This window comes from Syngnathus scovelli, chromosome 3, assembly GCF_024217435.2.
Source record: "Syngnathus scovelli strain Florida chromosome 3, RoL_Ssco_1.2, whole genome shotgun sequence".
In the NCBI taxonomy this organism is placed as follows: domain Eukaryota; kingdom Metazoa; phylum Chordata; class Actinopteri; order Syngnathiformes; family Syngnathidae; genus Syngnathus; species Syngnathus scovelli.
This window is the reverse complement of record NC_090849.1, coordinates 17545951-17566519: the sequence shown is the minus strand read 5'-3', so window position 1 is coordinate 17566519 and position 20569 is coordinate 17545951. Positions and strand designations below refer to the sequence as shown.

General features: G+C 41.5%; 1 protein-coding gene across 3 annotated transcripts in view; it reads left to right on the top strand.

Annotated features, from left to right (window-relative positions):
• pcsk5b (proprotein convertase subtilisin/kexin type 5b) overlaps positions 1–20569 on the top strand; it is a 45155-nt gene that overhangs the window by 16107 nt on the left and 8479 nt on the right. Inside the window, exons 8-21 of one of the 3 annotated variants that reach the window (XM_049764008.2) lie at positions 1397–1609; positions 2990–3090; positions 5993–6096; positions 7157–7289; positions 11060–11248; positions 11484–11620; positions 11775–11912; positions 11974–12076; positions 12918–13111; positions 14228–14312; positions 16093–16196; positions 16276–16414; positions 16553–16668; positions 18365–19961. In XM_049764008.2, the coding sequence (XP_049619965.1) occupies positions 1397–1609; positions 2990–3090; positions 5993–6096; positions 7157–7289; positions 11060–11248; positions 11484–11620; positions 11775–11912; positions 11974–12076; positions 12918–13111; positions 14228–14312; positions 16093–16196; positions 16276–16414; positions 16553–16668; positions 18365–18471 (1863 nt within the window). In that variant the 3' untranslated portion in view covers positions 18472–19961. Of the gene's footprint in view, positions 1–1396; positions 1610–2989; positions 3091–5992; positions 6097–7156; positions 7290–11059; positions 11249–11483; positions 11621–11774; positions 11913–11973; positions 12077–12917; positions 13112–14227; positions 14313–16092; positions 16197–16275; positions 16415–16552; positions 16669–18355; positions 19962–20569 lie in introns of those variants that run through there. The other 2 variants (XM_049764007.2, XM_049764009.2) reach the window with 2 other exon arrangements.

Genomic DNA, 20569 nt, shown 5'->3' with positions numbered 1-20569 from the left:
TTTCATACTTTCATAAAGATTTTCTGACAGTCACTGTGGCAATTTTCCAGCTTTGTTGGTAATACTAGAGCCGTGTGTCCAGTTATCCGATTGAAGTATTCACTATTTGAAAACAGTCGCGGCCATTTCCAACACTCGCTGTGCAAAAAAAAAAAAAAGTATATAGAAATGCCAGATCTTCCTCCATGGCTCTGAGGCCCTTTGGTAAATCCCTTGAGTAAAAGTTGAAAAGAGAATTTCCAATGAATCATGGAGACGATCTTGAATATTGTTTGCATTATAAATAATGCAAAAGATTGTCGTTAGGATTCATGTATTATTCACAGGGAAATTAAGGAGAATGTTGAAAATGGCCCGCAGTGTTAACAAAAGTGTGTGTGTGTGTGTGTGTGTGTGTGTGTGTGGTGGTGGTGGTGGGGGGGTCATTAGTCAAGTATTTCTTGCCAAATTCTACAAACAATCCTTAAAGGGGAGATATTAGCTCTGTGGTTGAGAGTTGGAGCCTGGGATCTGGCCTTTCCGCATGGACTTTGCATGTTCTCCCCATGCTTTTGTGGGTTTTGTACAGCTTTACAAATCAGCACATTGGTTATAGAGGATGCTTCCTCCATATGTGAAAGTAAATCCTTGCGTCTACTTTCGTTTTCACACTGGAGAGGCTTAAAAAAAATCCTTATCATAAAACTATTCTCTGTTTTGACAGACGAGTGATGTTATCCAAGAAATAATCCAAGCAGCACAGATGGCACTAATACTCATACAATGTATTTAAATAAAAGTACAGAATAGATACTTGTGCACAGAATGACTGGTAAAAGTAGAGGCACTCATTTATATGTAAGCAAAAAGGTAAACACTCTGACATTCCATCTCTTGATGCTACTCCCGTGTCTGTTTTTCTTCTTTATAGAACCTAAAAATCTCATTCAATCAAGATATCCACCATGGTTGACTTTACCATCGCGATGTACGTTTTTTTATTGCGTCACGTCAAAAAGTAAAGAGCCAGTTTTCAAAAAGTAAGGAGTGCAAAGATACAGTACCCGTTTTCAAATGGAGGATGTAAAAATAAAGTTGTTAGAAAATCAAACACTCAAGTAAGATTCTTGAAGAATTTACACAAGCACTGTAACCGGCTATTGATTTGTTACTTCCCACCACAGCACACTCATTTTGTCATGTAAAAACTTAATCTGAGCAGCAGTTCTTCCAGAGTGACTCAATGAAATGATTTGTTGAGTCTTAAGTTTCTATTTGTTAAAGCTACGCTACGTCTTGCCAGTCAGTGGCAGTTGTGGACCACATGAAAAATGCGACTCAAAAGAATCCCTTGAAAGCAAATGATGACTAAGGAATCAATTATCTTGTGTGTTTTTTTTCTCCTCCCCCTTCATAGGGGAGGAAGGGCCGGGGCTCTATCTTTGTGTGGGCTTCGGGCAACGGCGGCAGAAGCCGCGACCACTGTTCCTGCGATGGCTACACCAACTCCATCTACACCATCTCCATCTCTAGCACGGCCGAGAGCGGGCGCAAACCCTGGTACCTGGAGGAGTGCTCATCCACGCTCACTACCACCTACAGCAGCGGCGAGAACTACGACCGGAAAATTGTAAGCCGGAGCTGAGAGCTTTTATGTATAAAATGGAATGGTGGGCGGACCCGCAAATTTTGGTTAAATGTGAAAATCTTTTCGTCTTTTGTGTGGTAAAAAAAATACATCAACACTAAAACTTCATTGATAAAAATCAGCCTGGGCATTATTACACTAGGAATCGTACTGAATTCCCCGCCCTACTCGCTATTGAAGTAGCGCAATGAATTTTGCACCATAAATAAATAGATTTTCTTTTCAAATGAACATAACTATTGGACTGTTGGACGGGATGAGCTGGATGAACCCAACCCCGGATAAGCGGAAAAAGATGGATGGATGGATGGATGGATGGATGGATGGATGGATGGATGGATGGATGGATGGATGGATGGATGGATGGATGGATGGATGGATGGATGGATGGATGGATGGATGGATGGATGGATGGATGGATGGATGGATGGATGGATGGATGGATGGATGGATGGATGGATGGATGGATGGAGTGAATTTATTTTGTTTCAAAATGAGTGCATGTTGAAATTCCCTGAATTGCAGCTAAAAGCTTTGGACAGAAAAGCTTTGAACCAAATATTTCTTTTGTAGCCGTCTTGGTTTGACCCACTTCCACCGCATCGTAACCACGGTCCACTGGGATGAAAAGTACCAGTTAGCCAATGTTAGCTACCTTGTCTGGCACCATCTCGCTACATTCCTCAGACCGACGTTAGCAGCGGACACGCATAGTAACCCGGTTGCTTTGTACAAATGAGCCATTTTTACGTGTCACTCTAATCTACTTGAACACATTCTGTGCTGCAGCACATTTTTTACTGCTTGTGTGTTTGTGTTGGATAATCCCTCCAACTTTTCAGTCCAGCAAAGGTCTTTTGATGGGGGCTCAGACGAGGAGCTAGCCAAACTATCTCTTGGCTCGCAGACTGCCATACTCTAGAAGCCCATATGATTTAGCCAAAGCACGGCATGAGCCGACTACAATGCACCCTCACTTTTTGCAGGCGTTAGGGAGCAAGACCTGACATGAAATGTAACATCCCCACACAGCACTGTGCAGCCAAGAAAAAAAAACTACAAAATGAAGAATTGCCTGCTTGGTATACAGGGTGACCCAAAATGATTGCAACCTACATATATTTCTACACATGATGATAAAATTGCTTCATTTGTTGAACCAATTCATTTGATTTAATCTCGATTTGCTTGCTTTTCGAAAGTATGCTCTAAATGTACAACTTGGCGCCTGAAACAATGAATATTTGAATTCTTTGGAGGATTTTGGTTTACTCTGAGTCTGTCTCTGATTCTGACTCACTGTATCAAAGATGAAATGAGCCAGTTCAGGTGCATCACCTTTGTTTGTCCCTCACCTTGCAGATTACAACAGACCTGAGGCACCGCTGCACGGACAGTCATACCGGGACATCGGCCTCAGCTCCCATGGCTGCCGCCATTATCGCTCTGGCTTTGGAGGCAAAGTAAGATCCACTAAACTGCATCCTTTCCCCTTCATTCCTTTCGCTCAAGGCTTATGCGATGGAGTTAGGGAGTTCACACGCATACGTTTGTTAACGGCAACAAGGTATTCCAACCATGCTTGGTCCAATTGACACCTAAAGTCTTGGCTAACCTGATCGCTCAAGGTCGCACAATTCAACTAAGGGCAGCGAGTTTTTCTTAGCAGGCTATGTTCCTCAAGAAATTTGCCTCCATTGTTGCTGTTTGTTTGTGTTTCTTGTTCCGATTTATGCATTTCACATATTGATAGAAACCGATCATAGAATGCAACTTTCGCCCGTCGTCACGTGCCTATTTGCTCAATTAGCTTGAGGTCATTTCGTTTTAACACGGATAATCCAGTTTAAATCTCCAACGGTAGAAAATACTCCGGCTTTTCCTAGCATGGCCAGCGAGGCACGTAAGCTTGTTTCCTCAATAAGATTGTTTACACGCCAACTCTATGCTCGCCTGCCTTTCTGCTTCCTCTTCTTTTCTCATAATCCACGTGGATAAACTTGCATGCACATGCAGACAAGGAAGCCTCAATCGCTTTTGACAGTTTCTCTGATGCTATCAGTCTGAATCAATGCCAGTGACGTGAACCAGCTGTTATGTGGTTTTCTTTTGTTGTAGTGTGAAAGACCTTTGCAAAGTTTTAGGTAACAGGAAACGGCCTCGGGCAAAGAGATGAGCTGATTACAAGGTGGAAGTGACCTGACAAAAAATGTGGCTTTGAACGTTAATGGTATACGTCATGGTGTCAAACTCCAGGCTCGGGGGCCAAATCCGGCCCGCCATGTCATTCTATATGGCCCGCGAGATCAAATCATGTCAACTCCATGATTCTAGCTAAAATCTGTACCATAATTTTTTATTTTAATGTTAAGATTTTGTATTCAGTTTTTTAAACCTTTTTACAGTAATTTGAACAATAACTGAAGAAAATATTTAACATAAAATACGGCCCTCTGAGGGATGCTGTAATGACGAAGTGGCTCGTGATAAAAATGAGTTTGACACCCCTGGTATACGTAGGTTTGAAAGTCTGTTTTTTGTAAACAGAACAGTGGTGCGGTGCAACGTCTACATAATGACCTACAGTGTCAAGACTTTAATTGAGTTAGCTTCAGAGGAAGGTAGTAAGAAAAAACTACAACAATGGAGGAAGACGAAGAAACCGACGACACCAAGTTATGCAAAGTACCGCAAGCTTGAGTTTTCTCCAAATTTATCCACGTTGCCATACCGATGAGACCTAACTTCAGGTAGCATCAGAAGGAGATTCCTTCTTTTGCTTCAACTAGAATGCAAGCAGGCAACTATGATGATGATGAAGAAGAAGTCTTTTTTTTTTTTTTTCTTTCTTCAAGCTTAATTACTCGTCGCTGGAGCTTTGAGGAAGCTTCTTTAAGACCTTCAGATTTGCTGCAGCTGCCACACGCCGCCAGTGGTTTTGTGCAAGTTGATGCGCTTGCTTCGTTAATTAGTATTGGGTTGTTTATGAGAGGAAGGCTGTTGTGACCTAGATAACGATGCCATTCCACTCTTAATTAATGACCATAAAACATTTATGGGGCCATGATTTCTCATTGCCAGCTCCTCCACCCCCATTACCCCATTAACATTGATCTTTTGCGCCCAAATTTATTTGGCTTTCATGACATGTATTTGTGTTTAGGTATTTAGTTAGAGTATTTAAAATCAAATTTATGAAAAGTACATTCAGAACTATTTGGAACTGTCCCATGAATGACATCATATCGTAAATCTATTTACTCGACACTCGAGAGGAAAATCGGTTCAGAAAATGGATAGACTTTCAAGTTATTTGAGTCACAGTTGTGTTTATTATGATTTTTTTGAGTTATGATTTTGCCTATTTATGTATGCACTACAGGAAGACTTCATTGGTGTAGTTTTGTCTTGTCATGATAGTTGGGGATTTGATGTCTGAACACTATCGCATCTTTTATTTTGCCAGGTTTCTTTTTCTACTCCTTTTTTTCCATTCCTGTTCCAGTTGACTTGATAGGACTCTCAGCTGGAGCCTATTGTGAACAAAGGAGTTGATTTGGACCTTCTGATCCCATCCCCACCATTTGTAAATGGTCTACTTTGTAATCCTGTCCAAGTGCTGTATTATGAGGTCCAATGTCCTCAGGTGTCAGCCCTTTTGTCTCAACTGTCACGCAATTACGTTTCATCCTCATGAAACACAATGGTTGGCAGATAATTCCACACTCTCGGATGGCGTGGAAGCATCTGGCTGACATACGGACATGGAAGGGAATCCCAGGAAACACGGTGACCCACTTCCCGGCCCCCCTCACTCTTTAATGTAGCGTTGGGGACATGAAAGGAGCTGTGACACATGGTTGCCTGTCCTGTAATGGATCTCACGTGAGAACAGAGAGGCTGGCGGGTGGGTGGGTGGATGGGGGTGGCGCAGATGAATGAGCCTCAACAAGCTCCAGCCAACTCTGCCTGTAATTTCCACCTCCATTTTGCGGTTACAACGTTTCCATTTTATCCTCTTTTCTCATTCTTATCAACCGTCTTTCTTTCCAGTGCTTTGCGAGTCTTGTTTTTCTGGCACCCCTAAGGCTGAATTTATGCTGAAGTTTGAAAAGAGAGAGAACATTCTGAAATAAAAGCTGCTAAATACTTGGAAATTGACTCCAAAAAGACTTGTGATGTAGTGTATTTTACGGCGTTTCATTAACTAGTAGATATTCACCACCTAAATTTCAATCGTGTCATATGGAGATGGTAACTTATACAAAGAAATTAAATCAGACCTGGCTACCGGTCGCTCCACAATGTTGTGTCTGTTTCCATCTTATGTTCACAGTTCATGTGTCTGTGTTTACCTTCTTCTAGTCCTCTTCTAACTTGGCGAGATGTTCAGCACATCATCGTGAAGACGTCCCGAGCTGGACACCTCAGCGCTCCCGACTGGAAGACCAATGCAGCTGGTTATAACGGTATGTTCAATGTCCACTTTTTGCTGCAGCGTCACTTACATATAACAATGGTCTCCTAAATATGGGGACGTATGTAGTCTCCACTTTGCTGCACTGGAGCACAACCTCATCTTTCAATAAAATTGGTCTCCATAGAGTGCAGAAATAATGGAATGGCTCAATTAGTTTTTTTTCGTTACACCTTTCGCATTAGCGTCTGCGCTAACCTTGACACATGGAGTCGTCCACCGCGCTTCTAGCAACGCACCAAAACGATCATACAATCGTGGAATAAACTTCTTATAACCTGCCGACACTTATGTCTGCTTTATGTCTGTGAAAAATAGAAGCAAGTATGTTTCATTTGAAAAGAAGTACACAATGTTAGGATATGCCGTATGGTATCTATATACAGTACCTTGTGTGAGAAACGCCAGGGTCAGTCTAAGTGGGCCAAGTGACTGGGAGAACTATGGAAAGAATTCATATTTGAGACGTTACGTGCCTGAAGTGTTTTTCATATTGCGCTGGCGCTCATATCCTCAGTATGATCCGAACTTTGAACATTTTGTCTTTTATGAACATTTCTTGGCACTCAGCCCTCGTTCCAACTTGTTTCTGGATCAAGTGTGCATCAGCAATGACAGTCTGCATGGAAAAGTGGTCATTAATCTAAGCAGGCCACATAATGCACTTGATAGGAATTAAACAAGGGTTCATGGAACAGATTCTGCTTCAACGGTTTTGTCACTACACAAGTTACTCAATAAAGCCTCGTTTCCACTGACAAATCTGCTCTGCTCTACTCTACTCTACTCTACTCTACTCTACTCTACTCTACTCTACTCTGCTCTGCTCTGCTCTGCTCTGCTCTGCTCTGCTCTGCTCTGCTCTGCTCTACTCTACTCTACTCTACTCTACTCTACTCTACATTTAATTATTAAAAAAAGTAAGTGTATATACGTATTTACTATATACAAACCATAAAAAGTACTTTTTCTATAACGAGTCCCTTTTGAATGCAACTTTAATGACACACAAATGGTGCGTGCGTGTGCTTGTGTGTGTCTCTCGATTGCAGTCAGCCACCTGTACGGCTTTGGCCTGATGGATGCAGAGGCCATGGTGAAGGAGGCAGAGCGATGGAAGCAGCTCCCCTCGCAGCATGTTCCACCTCAACACATCTGTGTAGAAAGCGCCGACCGACAAATTAGGTACATGGTCAAAGATGGACAAAAGGTTGCTATTTTGGAAGTGTGGGAATGGATTTACTTGTTTTGAGGATTTTTTTTTGGGTGCACTTATTACATGGGAATAGCCAAACCTCAAAGAGGGCAGTTAAGAGAGGGATAGTATAGTATAGTATAGTATAGTATAGTATAGTATAGTATAGTATAGTATAGTATAGTATAGTATAGTATAGTATAGTATAGTATAGTGGTACTTTGACTTTTCTTGCAAGTGCTTCTGATTATTAGCTGCCATCTGGTCTTTTTTTTTGTTGTGAAACAAACTGAGCTACGGCCGAGCTTCAGTTATGCTGTCTATTGAGTGAAAACACCTTTTTATTTCTTTACATTTTCTCTTGCTATATTTTATTGCGCTATTATACAACACAGTGCTATTTTTTTCTATTAAAAACACATAAGACATTTTGCCATTTGGTCTGGAACAGATTAATGCCATTTTAATTGATCTATTAGTCATGTAAAGTGAGTTACGAAATTGACCACAGAACATATTTGACTTTGACTTTGACATATTATTGTATACAACAGCTTAAAACTTTTTTATTCAGAAAAGTACAACATTAAAAATGTGTCTTTTGGGGAAAGTGAAGGGCACAGACAATCAAAACAGTTTGAACAGTATGAATTGTCATCGCTCCAGATGACCTGTACTGCAGTGATTTACAAAGTAAGAATACAAAGGTTGTGCTGCACTTTGTATGCAGCGGTGGCTCCTTTAAAGTGCTCGATAAATGCAGTTGAGTTGAGTAAATGTGTGACTGGAGCCTGGCGAGGCTGTTCCACTTCCTCTCCTTGAACTTGTATTTTACGTGTCAACTCTGTACATGTCGTGTCATACCCAAAAATCAGAATTTGGAAAATTTCCGATTTACAATGGCTCGGATGGAAGCTAAAAATGTTCAAATGTTGCTTCTGTTGTAATTTGAGTTCCTTTCTTTTCTTTCGGAGTTCCTTTCTTCTCCCTCTTTCTCTTTCTCTCTTTCTCTCTCTCAATACGATTGTGCAAGCTAGTACATTGATAGGGGCCAAGCATTAGTTATGGCGGGGTGGTTCTCACATAAGAACACACACACACACACACACACATGCGGGCACATGTACACCCACACGGGCGCACGCACGCACACACACAATACAAGGCAGGGCTGGGCTTCAAAGCTTGTTATCCTTGATGCCGCTGGAAGCCCGAGCACTGTTCGGTGCAAGGCTCAACTCGAGCCAAGCGCTAGATTGTGAGGGGCTTGCTGGTTAGCTCCCTCCTCCTCCTCCTCCTCTTTCTCCTCATCATCACCATCCTGTCCGTTCTGCTCTGGCGCACTAATCAGCCCATATCAGGTTTATGTAGTTGTACATCGGCCGGCGCCTGGTGTGATGTTGTTGAATAGAAGAGTTGAGTAAGTTACCACTCCAGTGGTTAAAGTGTTCTTTAACAAGGATCTCATACTTTGACAATTTTCCTGGGATCAAATTATAATGTGCCCTATAACACCAATCAAACCTAAACCTGTGTATCCCTGAATGCTATATGAATTCAACAACAGTCTATTTTAATTTTCACATTTTTGAGGAAAACTACATTTGTAATATTATTAGAATAAATTTGAATTTTTTTTTATCTGAAATGAAAAGCAAAAATGGATTTCGGCATAAAAAGTCATTCATTTATGGAAATAACATGTTTCCATGACTCTTGTATTACGATACTAAAGTCAAAGTTCAAAGTTAACGAGGATAAGGTGGTACTGTGTTTTTGTCAGCACCATGTTCGCTCATAGCCTTTGGCTGGCCTCTTGGACTGCATTTGCTAACGTCTGTCTGCCGCCATACTAGCAAAATGGAGCTTATGTACACGTTTGTATACGCAGACGCACTTAACGTTTTTGTCCAGTCAGGCTGCCAGTAATCAGCTGTGTGTCCGCTGGGGGTTCTGTTGTCTGTGTTCCGTCACGGCCCAGCCAGCCAGCCAGCCAGCCAGCAGCATTGCGATATCAGCACGAGACTCCACCGGCTAGCCGCCACTTACGCAACCCTCATTGTTTTCCACACACTTTTTTTTTTCCAACACATTTTATTTTTTTAACTGGCTCTCCTCTTGCTGCTTCATTAATTACCTCTATTAACTTGTTTATCCCCTTCTCTGGAAACAGCCCAGCCTGCTGCCGCCATTAACTGTACAGACAATTCTTGTCTCCATTTTAGTGGCAGGCAATGAATGTATTTTGTACCCGGCGATTTACTTGATTTAATCCACCTTTTAACACCACCACTTTTTCTTCACAACCTGTCAATACTGTATAGGCAATATGCAAGAAATGAATGAAAAGGATTGATTAGTGGTGATTGATGAGACTGGAGGAGCTTTAGAATGAAATTTCACTCCCCTGGTTGTTTTACACTTCAATCCCCAAAGGTAGTTTCACTTAGTAACAAGAAATGTGGTAGGCTACTCCTATTATGTATATAACCCCAATAAGGGCTCAAGAACCAAAGTCAGCCATTTTCGGGTAATTCTTCTTGATTTTATTTTTTTCAAAGACATGCTTGAGTTGTTCAAACGATTTTGTCTGATTGCTACAACAAACAACAGTTAGTATGATTGTTTAAATAAAAACATAATGTTGGGCATTCGTTTGAACCAAGCATGTCCTCTTACGACAGAAACTTTGAAGGGAGCAGGAAATCACATTGGAAATTGAGTCTTGCGAGCCAATCTGGAGGCTGAGAATCCGGTAATCGAGGACTACCAGTACATGTGTTGAAGTCATTAATCGCAACAATCATATGAACATCTGGTATTGTAATGCAATATGTATGTGACAAGCAAAACAGAGCAGGTTCACCCCTTTTTTCTCCCAGACTCTTCCGATTCAAAAGAATCATTTGGTCTTCTACTCAGCTAAAATTTTCCTTGGAATCGCCATTAGCATTTTTCCCCTCAATGGTAAACATCTGCATTGGCTCGAGTTCCTCAAAAGGAGCTGGTGCTTTCATGGAGGCGGGGAAAAATGGGTTACGATAAAGCACATCAGACCATAAGTTAGTGTTTCTTTTTCCCAATAGCCCTGACGCACGCACGCACCCACACACAAACCCCCCAATTATTTTCCAGCAAGTGTAACTCAGCGGCTTTTCTGTGAAGATATGCTAAATTGGCTCAGCTGTTACTCCGATGCCGACAAGATGGTCTTGATTATCGCAGCATTCCATGAGCGCGTGGACGCCCGCCAAACAGACGTTGGCTTCATGGCCTCTTCTCTGACAGCTTCGCCTCTGACGCTGTTTGACGTGCGATGGAACTGCGCGCCTGCCCAACGTCACGTGTTGCAATTAAAATGCGCTCACGCTTCCAAGACACACTTGCAAAAACTGATAGGCATATGAATTGCTCAACTTAAAATTTGATCGGGTTGTTACCTTGAAATTTTGAGTTCAACCATTTTTTCCCCATTTAAATTTGAGTCATTCTAAGGATGAGATTAATTTCATACAGTGAGCTAAGGTGTTGAAATTGTGTTAATTGATGACAACAAAGCAAGTTTAGTTATAAATATGTCAAAGCCCCACTCAATGCTGGTCAAAATTAGAGGTAATCCTTTATCACAGACTGAAATGAGTCTACCGCGGTGCGCTGCCATTCTTCATTATGACATTTCTATAGTTTCTGAAGTCTGTGCCACATTTATTTCCTTTGTACATCAGTATAATCTAACAAGCTAATGATCCTTGTCTTCCAGGACAATCCGCCCGGAGCATGTGGTGCGTTCAGTGTACAAGGCGACAGGCTGCACTGACAACTCCAACCATCACGTGATCTACCTCGAGCATGTGGTGGTACGCATCACCATCACTCACCCTCGCCGGGGAGATCTGTCAATCAACCTGACATCACCATCAGGGACCAAATCTCAGTTGCTGGCCAACAGGTACAGAAGGATGTTTTGAAGAAAATATCCAGTTCATGAGAATTATTTGTATCAGTATTTAAATGACAAATAACACCTTTTATATCAATTAAATCTTTTCATTTGTATGCTCCCCGCTCTTTATGCATCATATGCATGTGAAAGCAACAGGTGGCACTATGAGATAGGGGACAATTTAGCCAATCACAAAACTGAAGAAAGTAATTTACTACCTTTGTGTGTTGTTGACATTCAGGTTGTTTGATCACTCAATGGAGGGCTTTAAAAACTGGGAGTTCATGACCACCCACTGCTGGGGAGAGAAGGCAGCGGGCGACTGGGTGCTGGAGATTTATGATTCGCCGTCCCAGCTGCGCAGCCAAAAAGTGCCTGGTATGGAAACACCGTTGTAGAGAAGACAGGGAAATATTTTACTATATATTATTAATGCATATGATCTTGCTCATATGTTCCAAATTCTTTTAGCCTTTTCTAGCTTTCTTATCAGCCACTTGCGTACATTAAGATGATTTTTTTGTGTTGTCAGGCAAGCTAAAGGAGTGGTCCCTGGTTCTGTACGGGACCTCGGTGCACCCGTACTCCTCCCTGCGCAGCATGTCTGTCGAGACCAGATCTACCGACGCCGTGGCCCCCACCGATGAAGAGTTCACCGAGGAGTACAGCGGTAGGTTAACTGAATATTCATCATCTTGCATTGCGTTACAATTGGCTGTGTTTCTCGGCAGGTCCTTGTGATTCCGAATGCAATGAGCATGGCTGCGAAGGCCCTGGCCCACATCACTGCATCAACTGCCTGCACTACTTCCTCAAGTTCAAGAACAACACCAGGTCTGAAAACGTACTCGCCTCACTATTACCCCCCCAAAAAATGGTTGCCTTGTTATGATGGAAATAACAGAGCAACCCGCAACAGCATACTGTCATGTTGTGGCACTATGCAACGAATGCCTGATAATTCAGGAAACTATCAGACTAACTGGCCAACTCAATGCCACCTTCAGATGCAGTCAAACTTTATTTCTTTACATTGTCTTTTATTGTTTTAGGTTTTTATAATAATTGTATTTACCATGATTAAAATCATGTTACAAAACCATTTTGGTGGGCAGAATGTATTAATGGCATTCCGGTTGATTTCAGTGGGAACATTGATTTGATATACTTGATATAAGTAATTGAGGTACGACCTAGGTCACAGAACAAATTCAACTCAGGGCACCTCTACAAGTGTGGGTACATTCGTGTCACTTTTGTCCAGTGTTCATATTTCTGCTTTTTTAAGCATCTCGTCTGGATGAAAATGTGAACTAATTGCCATTGTGTCAGCTGGGCTCTGCTGTCATAAAAGACAGCTAAGTGGGAATGAGGGGGATGGCGCGCCGCCCCGTCGTCAGCCTGCTCTAGGGGGGCGCTGCCCTTTTGCACCGCCACAGGGAGCGCTTGATGAGCGCTGATTAGTCGAGGTGTATGTCAGAGAGTGAGTTTGTATAATGTATTTTTTTTCTCCGCCTGAATGGAAAATTCATCTATACTCGCTATAATGGACAAGATAAGCGGTGGTCCATTTAAGGGAAAAACTACAATTTAAAAAAGAAGAATGTGTGAAAAAGGCTGCAGTCATACTAGTTCTAGTATAAACAAATGTTTCTGTAATGTGGCTTTTTTTCAGGATGTGCGTGTCGGAGTGTCCTAGCGGCTTCTTTCGTGATGATAGGAAGCGTTGCAAGAAGTGTTCGTCATTGTGTGAAAGCTGCATGGGCAGCCGCAGCGACCAGTGCACCACCTGTAGACCCGGATTCCACCTCAATGAGGGCTCCCACACGTGCGTGGCTACCTGCGACGACGCCTTCTACCTCGACCAAGGTAAGCTTTGGTTTGATTTTGTCGTGTATAAATTGGCCGGATTTGCCCATATCGAGACAAAGCGAGATGCCGAGATCAAAGCGGGGCATCGCGATCCAAAGAGGATCACGTAATCATTTGATCCATTTTTTGGTCTGCTGCCGATCCAGCATCCTGGCAACAGATGGGCCAATTTCCTCATCCAACTTCAATCATAACATTTCCTTGGGCCAAAGATGTTGTCAATACTTTCCTCCCTTTTTCCTTTTGAAACGCTGGCAATGCCGTATGTTGTGTTGCGGTAAATGATTTGTTTTGTCAAGCTGACAACAACCTGAAAGAAATTTTACTGGACCCACATAGTTAGACAAGACCTTGCTTGACGAAGGCTGTTCAAACAGATGTGGCGTTCATTTCAAATGTCCACTGCTGAAATTAATCGTTATTTTGTATTTTCTTCGTGGACACACTTCTTATGCCAGCCAATCATTTTCTGCTCAGCATATCTACAATGAAGTCATACGGCAGAAACTCCGAGGTGTCCTCCAAGTGGACTCCTTAAAATTATGATGATTGTTCAAGCACCACTTGCCCTAAAACCTTGATGGAAATTGCACAAATGGTACATTATTAGTGAAAAGAGCAGTGTGGCCTGTAGTATAGATTGTGTGCTTGAGTCATCTGAATATAGTATTATGGTGCATTTTAGAGGCATTCGAAGTGCTTGTTCCATCATTTGTATGAATTTTTTGGTCATATTTTATAACTCAAAAAGTTTGGATGAACTTTCAGGGCAGTTTAATATTCTTGCCCCCACTGTTGGGTTAGCAGAGCAGCAGTAATGTTTTATGAAGGTGTCTTGGAGGAGAGTGAGCGGGAGTCCATGTGTAGTATGACAAAGTACGTCCATGCCGTTTTATTCTTTCCTCGGCTGCGTTCCCATCTCCCCAATGCTGCAGTCGTTGTCTTTGTTCCCCAGCTGTTGAGTCTCTTCGCTTTCCACCCCCCAAATCCTGACCCTTCCTGCTGTTTTGCTCATTTGCTGCTTCCTTCACTCTGCTCATGTCATATTATTTATTTGTAAGTGTGTGTGTATCTGTGTGTATCTGTGTGACCTTCTTATCTGGTGTCTTGCAGATTCCAACATTTGCAGGAAATGTCCAGAGAACTGCAAAAAATGCACCACCTCCAATTTCTGCACAGAGTGTAAACAGGGAACCAGGTGAGCTACACTAGCTTAACTATAAAGGAATCAATCCGACAAATTACAATTCCAGCAAAGTTGGGACATTGTGTAATACATAAATATAAAGAGAATGCAATTATAAACTTGCACGTTCCGAAAAGAGAGAAAGCTGGCAACAGATGTTCATTTAGCAAGGATCATCTTTACGTTTGTTTTGACAAGCAGCGTTTTGTTTTCATTTAGTTTGCAAGAAAAAAACAAAAATTCCTCTTATCTCTGTGGAGGTTAATGCTTGTGAAAACTGTTCAAATGTATTCTTATTCATTTGAAGGCCATGTCGCCCAGCCCCGTGTTATTAGGACACCAGGGAGCTGTTTAAAATTGGGAAAAAGAAATTGTCAGCAGCAGCTGGGGTGTCTTTCACCCTATGACCCAGGGCGTATTAAAAGCCACAACAACCCCGGCCGGACCCACACATAAAGCTGAAGCATTTTGTGTTTTGCTCACTTCTTTTGAAAAAGCTCTCATCTCCTAAGCGGTTTAACTACGCAGACTCGGGAACCGTCATTTGTTCAGTCCACATGCATGCGCACTGACGGAAAGTAGCGGTGAAGGGGGCGAAGAGGGGTCCAGACGATTTCTTGGAATTCCCGGCTAATGCAGAGCAGCTGTTTTTCAGCTCAGCACTGCACTGAAAGATGTCCTCACTGTAAACTCACACAGGGCAACGTTTGCTGGACCTGCCTCCAAAGGCAGACCCACGTGATGATCCATTTCAAGCAAATTTAAAGTGGGAAACAGAGCTGTAATTGCAAAGTTAAACGTCACCCGGGCCAGCACAAGCTGTTTTACAAGTTCTCTTAACCTTACGGGTTTTTTTTTTTTTTTTTTTTTTGGTACACTGCAAATGTTCGTGGGTCAACATGACCTGCTTGTTTCAAAAAATAAATAGATCAATAACAATGACCACATGAAATTACTCTCTTAATATATCAAGACAGTACATGCAGGGTAGGCCAGAATTCATGACTCTCTTGTTAAGAGTCATATTTCAAGATATTGTATAGCTGCAGTGTCCCTAAGTCTCCTCTTGAATACAACTAAACACACACACATTAGGAGACACACCCGCGGACCACAGCTCCCAGATTGTTCGACCTTCCGTCCTGTGGCAAACAGCTGTGTGCTAGTATCGAAATAAATACATTTAAAATCATCCCCACAAGTTCATGTACAAAAGAAAAGAAAGACAAAAACAGACAATTGTAGTTTTGTTAGTTCTGTCAAAATAAAATGTAATTTAGGTTAGGTATCGTTTTTAAAATCACTCATTTTATTTTGGTAGCAAAAATGATCTTTGTGGTGCTCTGCACTTTGCAGCAGGCTCTGCCCTGGAACTTTTCTCATACCTCGCAAATACCGGTAACATGATTTAGAATGCTAACTCAAGTCAAGTCAAGTCAAGTTTATTTGTATAGCCCTAAATCACAAACAGTCTCAAAGGGCTTCACATAGCCAAAATTGACAATTATTCTCAAAGCATCCCCTGATCATAAGCTCCCAAAAGGGCAAGGAAAAACTCCAAAAACCCCTACCAGGGGAAAATGAGAAACCTTGAGAAGGGACCACAGATGGAAGGATCCCCCTTTCAGGATCACCAGGTTATAATGGATGCAGAGAGTACACAAGTAATAATACTTAATAATACTTAATAATACTAAATACTAAAATGCATTTTGTCCAAAAAACCTGCTGTTAACGAAAAAGTCCAGAGACGCACCCAATTATGAATGAGCATCTCCTGTTTTGTGTCCAGTTTACAAGGCAACAAATGTCAGATGACGTGTGAGGCGGGTTCCTACTACAATGGCCACCGGAGGACTTGTGAGCCTTGCCACCGTGCTTGCGCCACCTGCGCAGGTAAGGCTCCAAGAGGTGCACCTCAGTGGAAGTCGTAAAAAAAAAAAAAAAAAAGAAACGTCCTGATTTGTTTTTGCAGGCACGGGTATCGAGGCATGCACAAAGTGCGCTGACGACTACCTGCTGGAGGAATGGCGCTGTGTATCCACGTGCAGCAGCGGCTATTACCTGTCTGAGCAGACGGCCGACGGAAGCCAGGTGCAGCGGTCCTGTAAGAAGTGAGTTGGAATCTATATGAGGACTTTACCCTGGATGCTGCAGTCTTACACTCTTTGAAGTCAATTAGACTTGGAGTCCTGGAGCGAAAAGTTTAAAGATGCTATGGTGTCAAATGAGCACGTGTTGGCTGTGGACAGGTGTGACCATAGCTGCTACGAGTGCCTGGGGCCTGGTGAGAGGAACTGCAGCAGCTGCGTCAGCGGTTACAATCTGGAGGTGGGAGCCTGCGTGGTCAGCACCATTTGCAAAGATGGTGAGTTTTCAGCTCTTTTTCCTATGCAAAGCTTCTGCTTGCGCCGTCCAACGGTGCTTAACAAACTCGCTCAAGTGCATGCTTCTAACAGTAAATAGTGGACCCTTGAAACTCCAAGACTCATTTCTAAAAAAATTTTGTACAATTCAAATAGTTTCTACGTTTTTCATTTGGAGCAAACATCTTGTAAATTAGGCCCCCAGATTTCCAATCATAATCGGGTGAAATTCTGAATGGTGTTTGGAGACACATTTTGGGAAATTGACAGTTTGCAAACAGTTTTCTGAATTTTGTCTATTCTTAGTGGACAAAAAGTCACTTTTACATATCAAAATATTAGTTATTTGATTAACGTATGTCCTAATGAATATTCTTTTCTATTAATAATTAATATACAGATTTACTCATTAAAATGTGTCCATATTTTAATTGCCTAGGGACTTTGGTTTGTAAGTGCTATAGTGATAATGTTTGAATTGGACTTTTTACTTGGTTAGAATGAAGCGAACAGAAACATTTCAAACGATAAAATTTGCACATCTTACCGTTGCGATTCCCTTTTCAGTTTGCTAGCATCGGAGGTTGAGTTTTTTTTTCCTTTTTTTGTAGTTGTAGTTCCGAGGGTCTTCAACTCACAAAACGCTAACATTTAGTTGAAGTGCTAACAGCCATTTTGTGTGGGCAGAGGTATACTAACATCTTGAGTTCCAGTGGTTATCTAGCATCTCCTACAGTGCTTGCGTGCTGACCAATGTAGCCTGCGTCACTGACACGTGTTGTGTATTTATTATTTCAAACACATCATGGTGTGCTCTGTGATGGTGTTAAGACTCATTTTGCATCCATCAAATATTCTTCATCTATTTATTTCTGCTTCGGACTTCCTTAGTATTCACAGTTCCACCAAGTAGTTCAGTTTTTCTGTGAGTTGTCATTATCAAAAGACACTTTTGGGATGGAAACACAAAGCAAAACTAGGTTAGCTTTACCAAATCAAGGCAAAGTACTTTGTACTGTACCGTTTGGTGGAAGCATGTCTTCACTTTCTCTTGCATGGTGTTTCTTTTAGGGTGTTAACACTCTCCCCTTGCTTTTTTCTTTCTTTTTTAGTTCAAATCAACCTAAGGCTGGTTTTACACAACACTCTCATTTAAAGGATGCTAAATTTGCACCCTTAGGGCCCAATGGCTTGTCACATAAATGATAATGATGGGTGACTTTATGGTGGAAAATAGTTGCTGTATATTTTACCCAGCATACACACAGTACACTCGGCTGCAACAATTGTTGAAATGTTTAGCTTGTCGGGGCCCTCAATATAAAACAAGTGAAAAGCTGACTGAACGGGAGCCTTCAATGGAAACGTAAGATGTGTCAATCCAGCCTCAGGTCTTGTGTGACTTCTCTTTTGATGATCTTTAAAGTATTTGATGCCCAAAGTTGTCAATTTTCTAATTGTGTGACTTTCTTGTTTGTTTGTTTGTTCTCTCCCTCTCTCAAATCTTTTTCTCTCTTCCTCCTCCTGGCATGGATCCAATCACCCTACTGGACCTCAACTTCCCATCTCCTGACCAATCACACTTGGCGGGTGTTTTATTTTTGTGTATTTGTGCACGTGTGTTTGTGTGTGTGTAAATGTGTCCTTTCTATTTTTTCTTCTTTTCTCTCCTTCCTGGTCTGTGGAAAGCAAATGAAGAATCTTGGGCGGAAGGCAGTTTCTGCGTGCTGGTTAAAAAGAACAATCTCTGCCAGAGGAAAGTTCTGCAGCAACTGTGCTGCAGAACATGTTCTCAGAAGGGCTGACGGGCCCACCAGCCAACACCCCCTCGCTCATGCCCCCCCAACTCATTCACAGTCACATAATTTATAAAGGAGTCTGTGCCTCTTAAAGGGATTGCATGGGAGGAGGTGCAAAGACGGGACTACAACACACCTACCTTTTTTTTTTTTTTTTTTTGTTGCTCTGTACTCGGATGGTCGGGGTGTACAATGACTGGGAATTTCCTCAACAACAAAAAAGTGCAAACAAAACAAAAAGTGTCAGTATTTTGTGACCAAAGCATCAATGCCAAAATAATTGAACATTTTTTTTTGTTGTAGTAGTTTTTTTGTTGCCAGTGTACCGTACATCGCTAAAACCTGTGAATCTCTGAATGCGTCTGTGTGCATTGTTTCCTCTCCTTTTTTCCAGTGTTAATAATAATAATAATAATGATAATGAACAGATGGAACTAGGAGAGCTTCTGTAAATACAGTGTAATACGTCAAAGAAAACAAATGATAAACATAACATAACAAAGTGAAAATCTTGTCCGTCTGGGCCCACGAGGGAACATATACAAGCAACATACACGCACACTTAAAGAAATAAAGTCGACATGGCGATTATTCTAATTATATTTTTTACTTTTAGCAAAATCAACTTCAAAGCTCTGTTTTCACTAGGGCTGGGCATTAAACTGCATTCAATGAAAAAAAGCAATATAAAATGTTGAATGTTCTAAGGTCCAGGCTCCAAGCCAGCGTGTGGAAGGAGCTCAACTTCCAACGTCTGTCGTCACATTTGTCCCTTGGACAGCAAAGTAGCTTAATCCCGAACGCACTTGTGCTCTGTTTTTCCTCCGTCGCTTCCAAGACAATAATTAGGAAATTTATGTAACATTCCAAAAAAACACAATGCAAAACAAATCCACCAAGTGACGGCATATTCCAACGTATATTTACCCTAAAAATATTTAAATTCCTTGTATTTCTTTCTTCCCTGTGTTCCTCATAAATTTTTGTTAATTTCCATGAAAAGTTTACAATTTAAAAAAATTGACAACCCCACAACAATCAGTCCAAATTGATTAGGCCCATCCCTAACTTGATCTAAAGGCGATATATTCTTTATGTCAAGCCAGGCAGTATTCAAGTCCTCATCCAATCGTCTTGCGGATTGATTGCTTTCCCTGTTCAGTAAAGGATGTGGAATCTGTTACAATTCCCCAAAATGATTGTGAAAAATATTTCCCTCTGCTGCCAAGTAGTGGTTGGTTCTTCCACCTGCGTCCCTTCTAGTGACACAAATGCAGATGAGAATCCCATTTTAATGAGCACACAATTTGTATTAGTGGTCACAAGATTCCATCTTCTTGTTGCGCAATGGCCGGTCGACGTTCCTGATTGTGGTGCTGGCGTCTAACAAAGAACAGTGTGTGTGTATGAGTGTGTGTGCGTGTGTCTGTTTACAGTATTAGATTGTTGTCCTGGTTCTTGTTGATTTGTAATAAAGAATGATAAATTCCCCTTTGGTTCTGCTTCACATAAAGTTGTCATTGTTTATGATGACTTTAGGCACACAAAACATGCACGCACACACAACCCTGGTATGAAAGCTGTTTCTTTTGTGTACCTGTGACATCTGCAACAATGCATTATTGGTATTCAGAGTCCTAGATTTTTTTTTTTACATAAATGTTCTTATTAAAATGTTTACTCGACTCAATTTTTTTTGTTTTCTGATCATTTTTATGTTGATTTAGTTTGTGTTTGGTGGTAAATAGACACTGTTGACATAATGATCTGTATTCTTTAAAAAGGCTCGAGTAGAGGACAAATGTATGGCTCTTCCTAAAATCAGCCACTCAGTTATTTGCTTGTAGTCAATCATGGATAAGTCATCAAAAATGGCCAAATCTAAATGAGATGTCTTTGAAGGACATTGAAAATGGCAGACTTTCTGTTGTCTTTTTTGCCAGCCATGAGTTGTTGAGACTTTTTTGTGGGTCTATTTATGGTACACATTTCACATCACAAACAATGTGAGTTTTTTGAGGAAAGGGTTGGGTGGGCTGACTAAAAAAAAAAAAAAAAAGGTGGACAAAGACGTTTCTCTTCCCTAAACTTGTTTCCTCTTTTT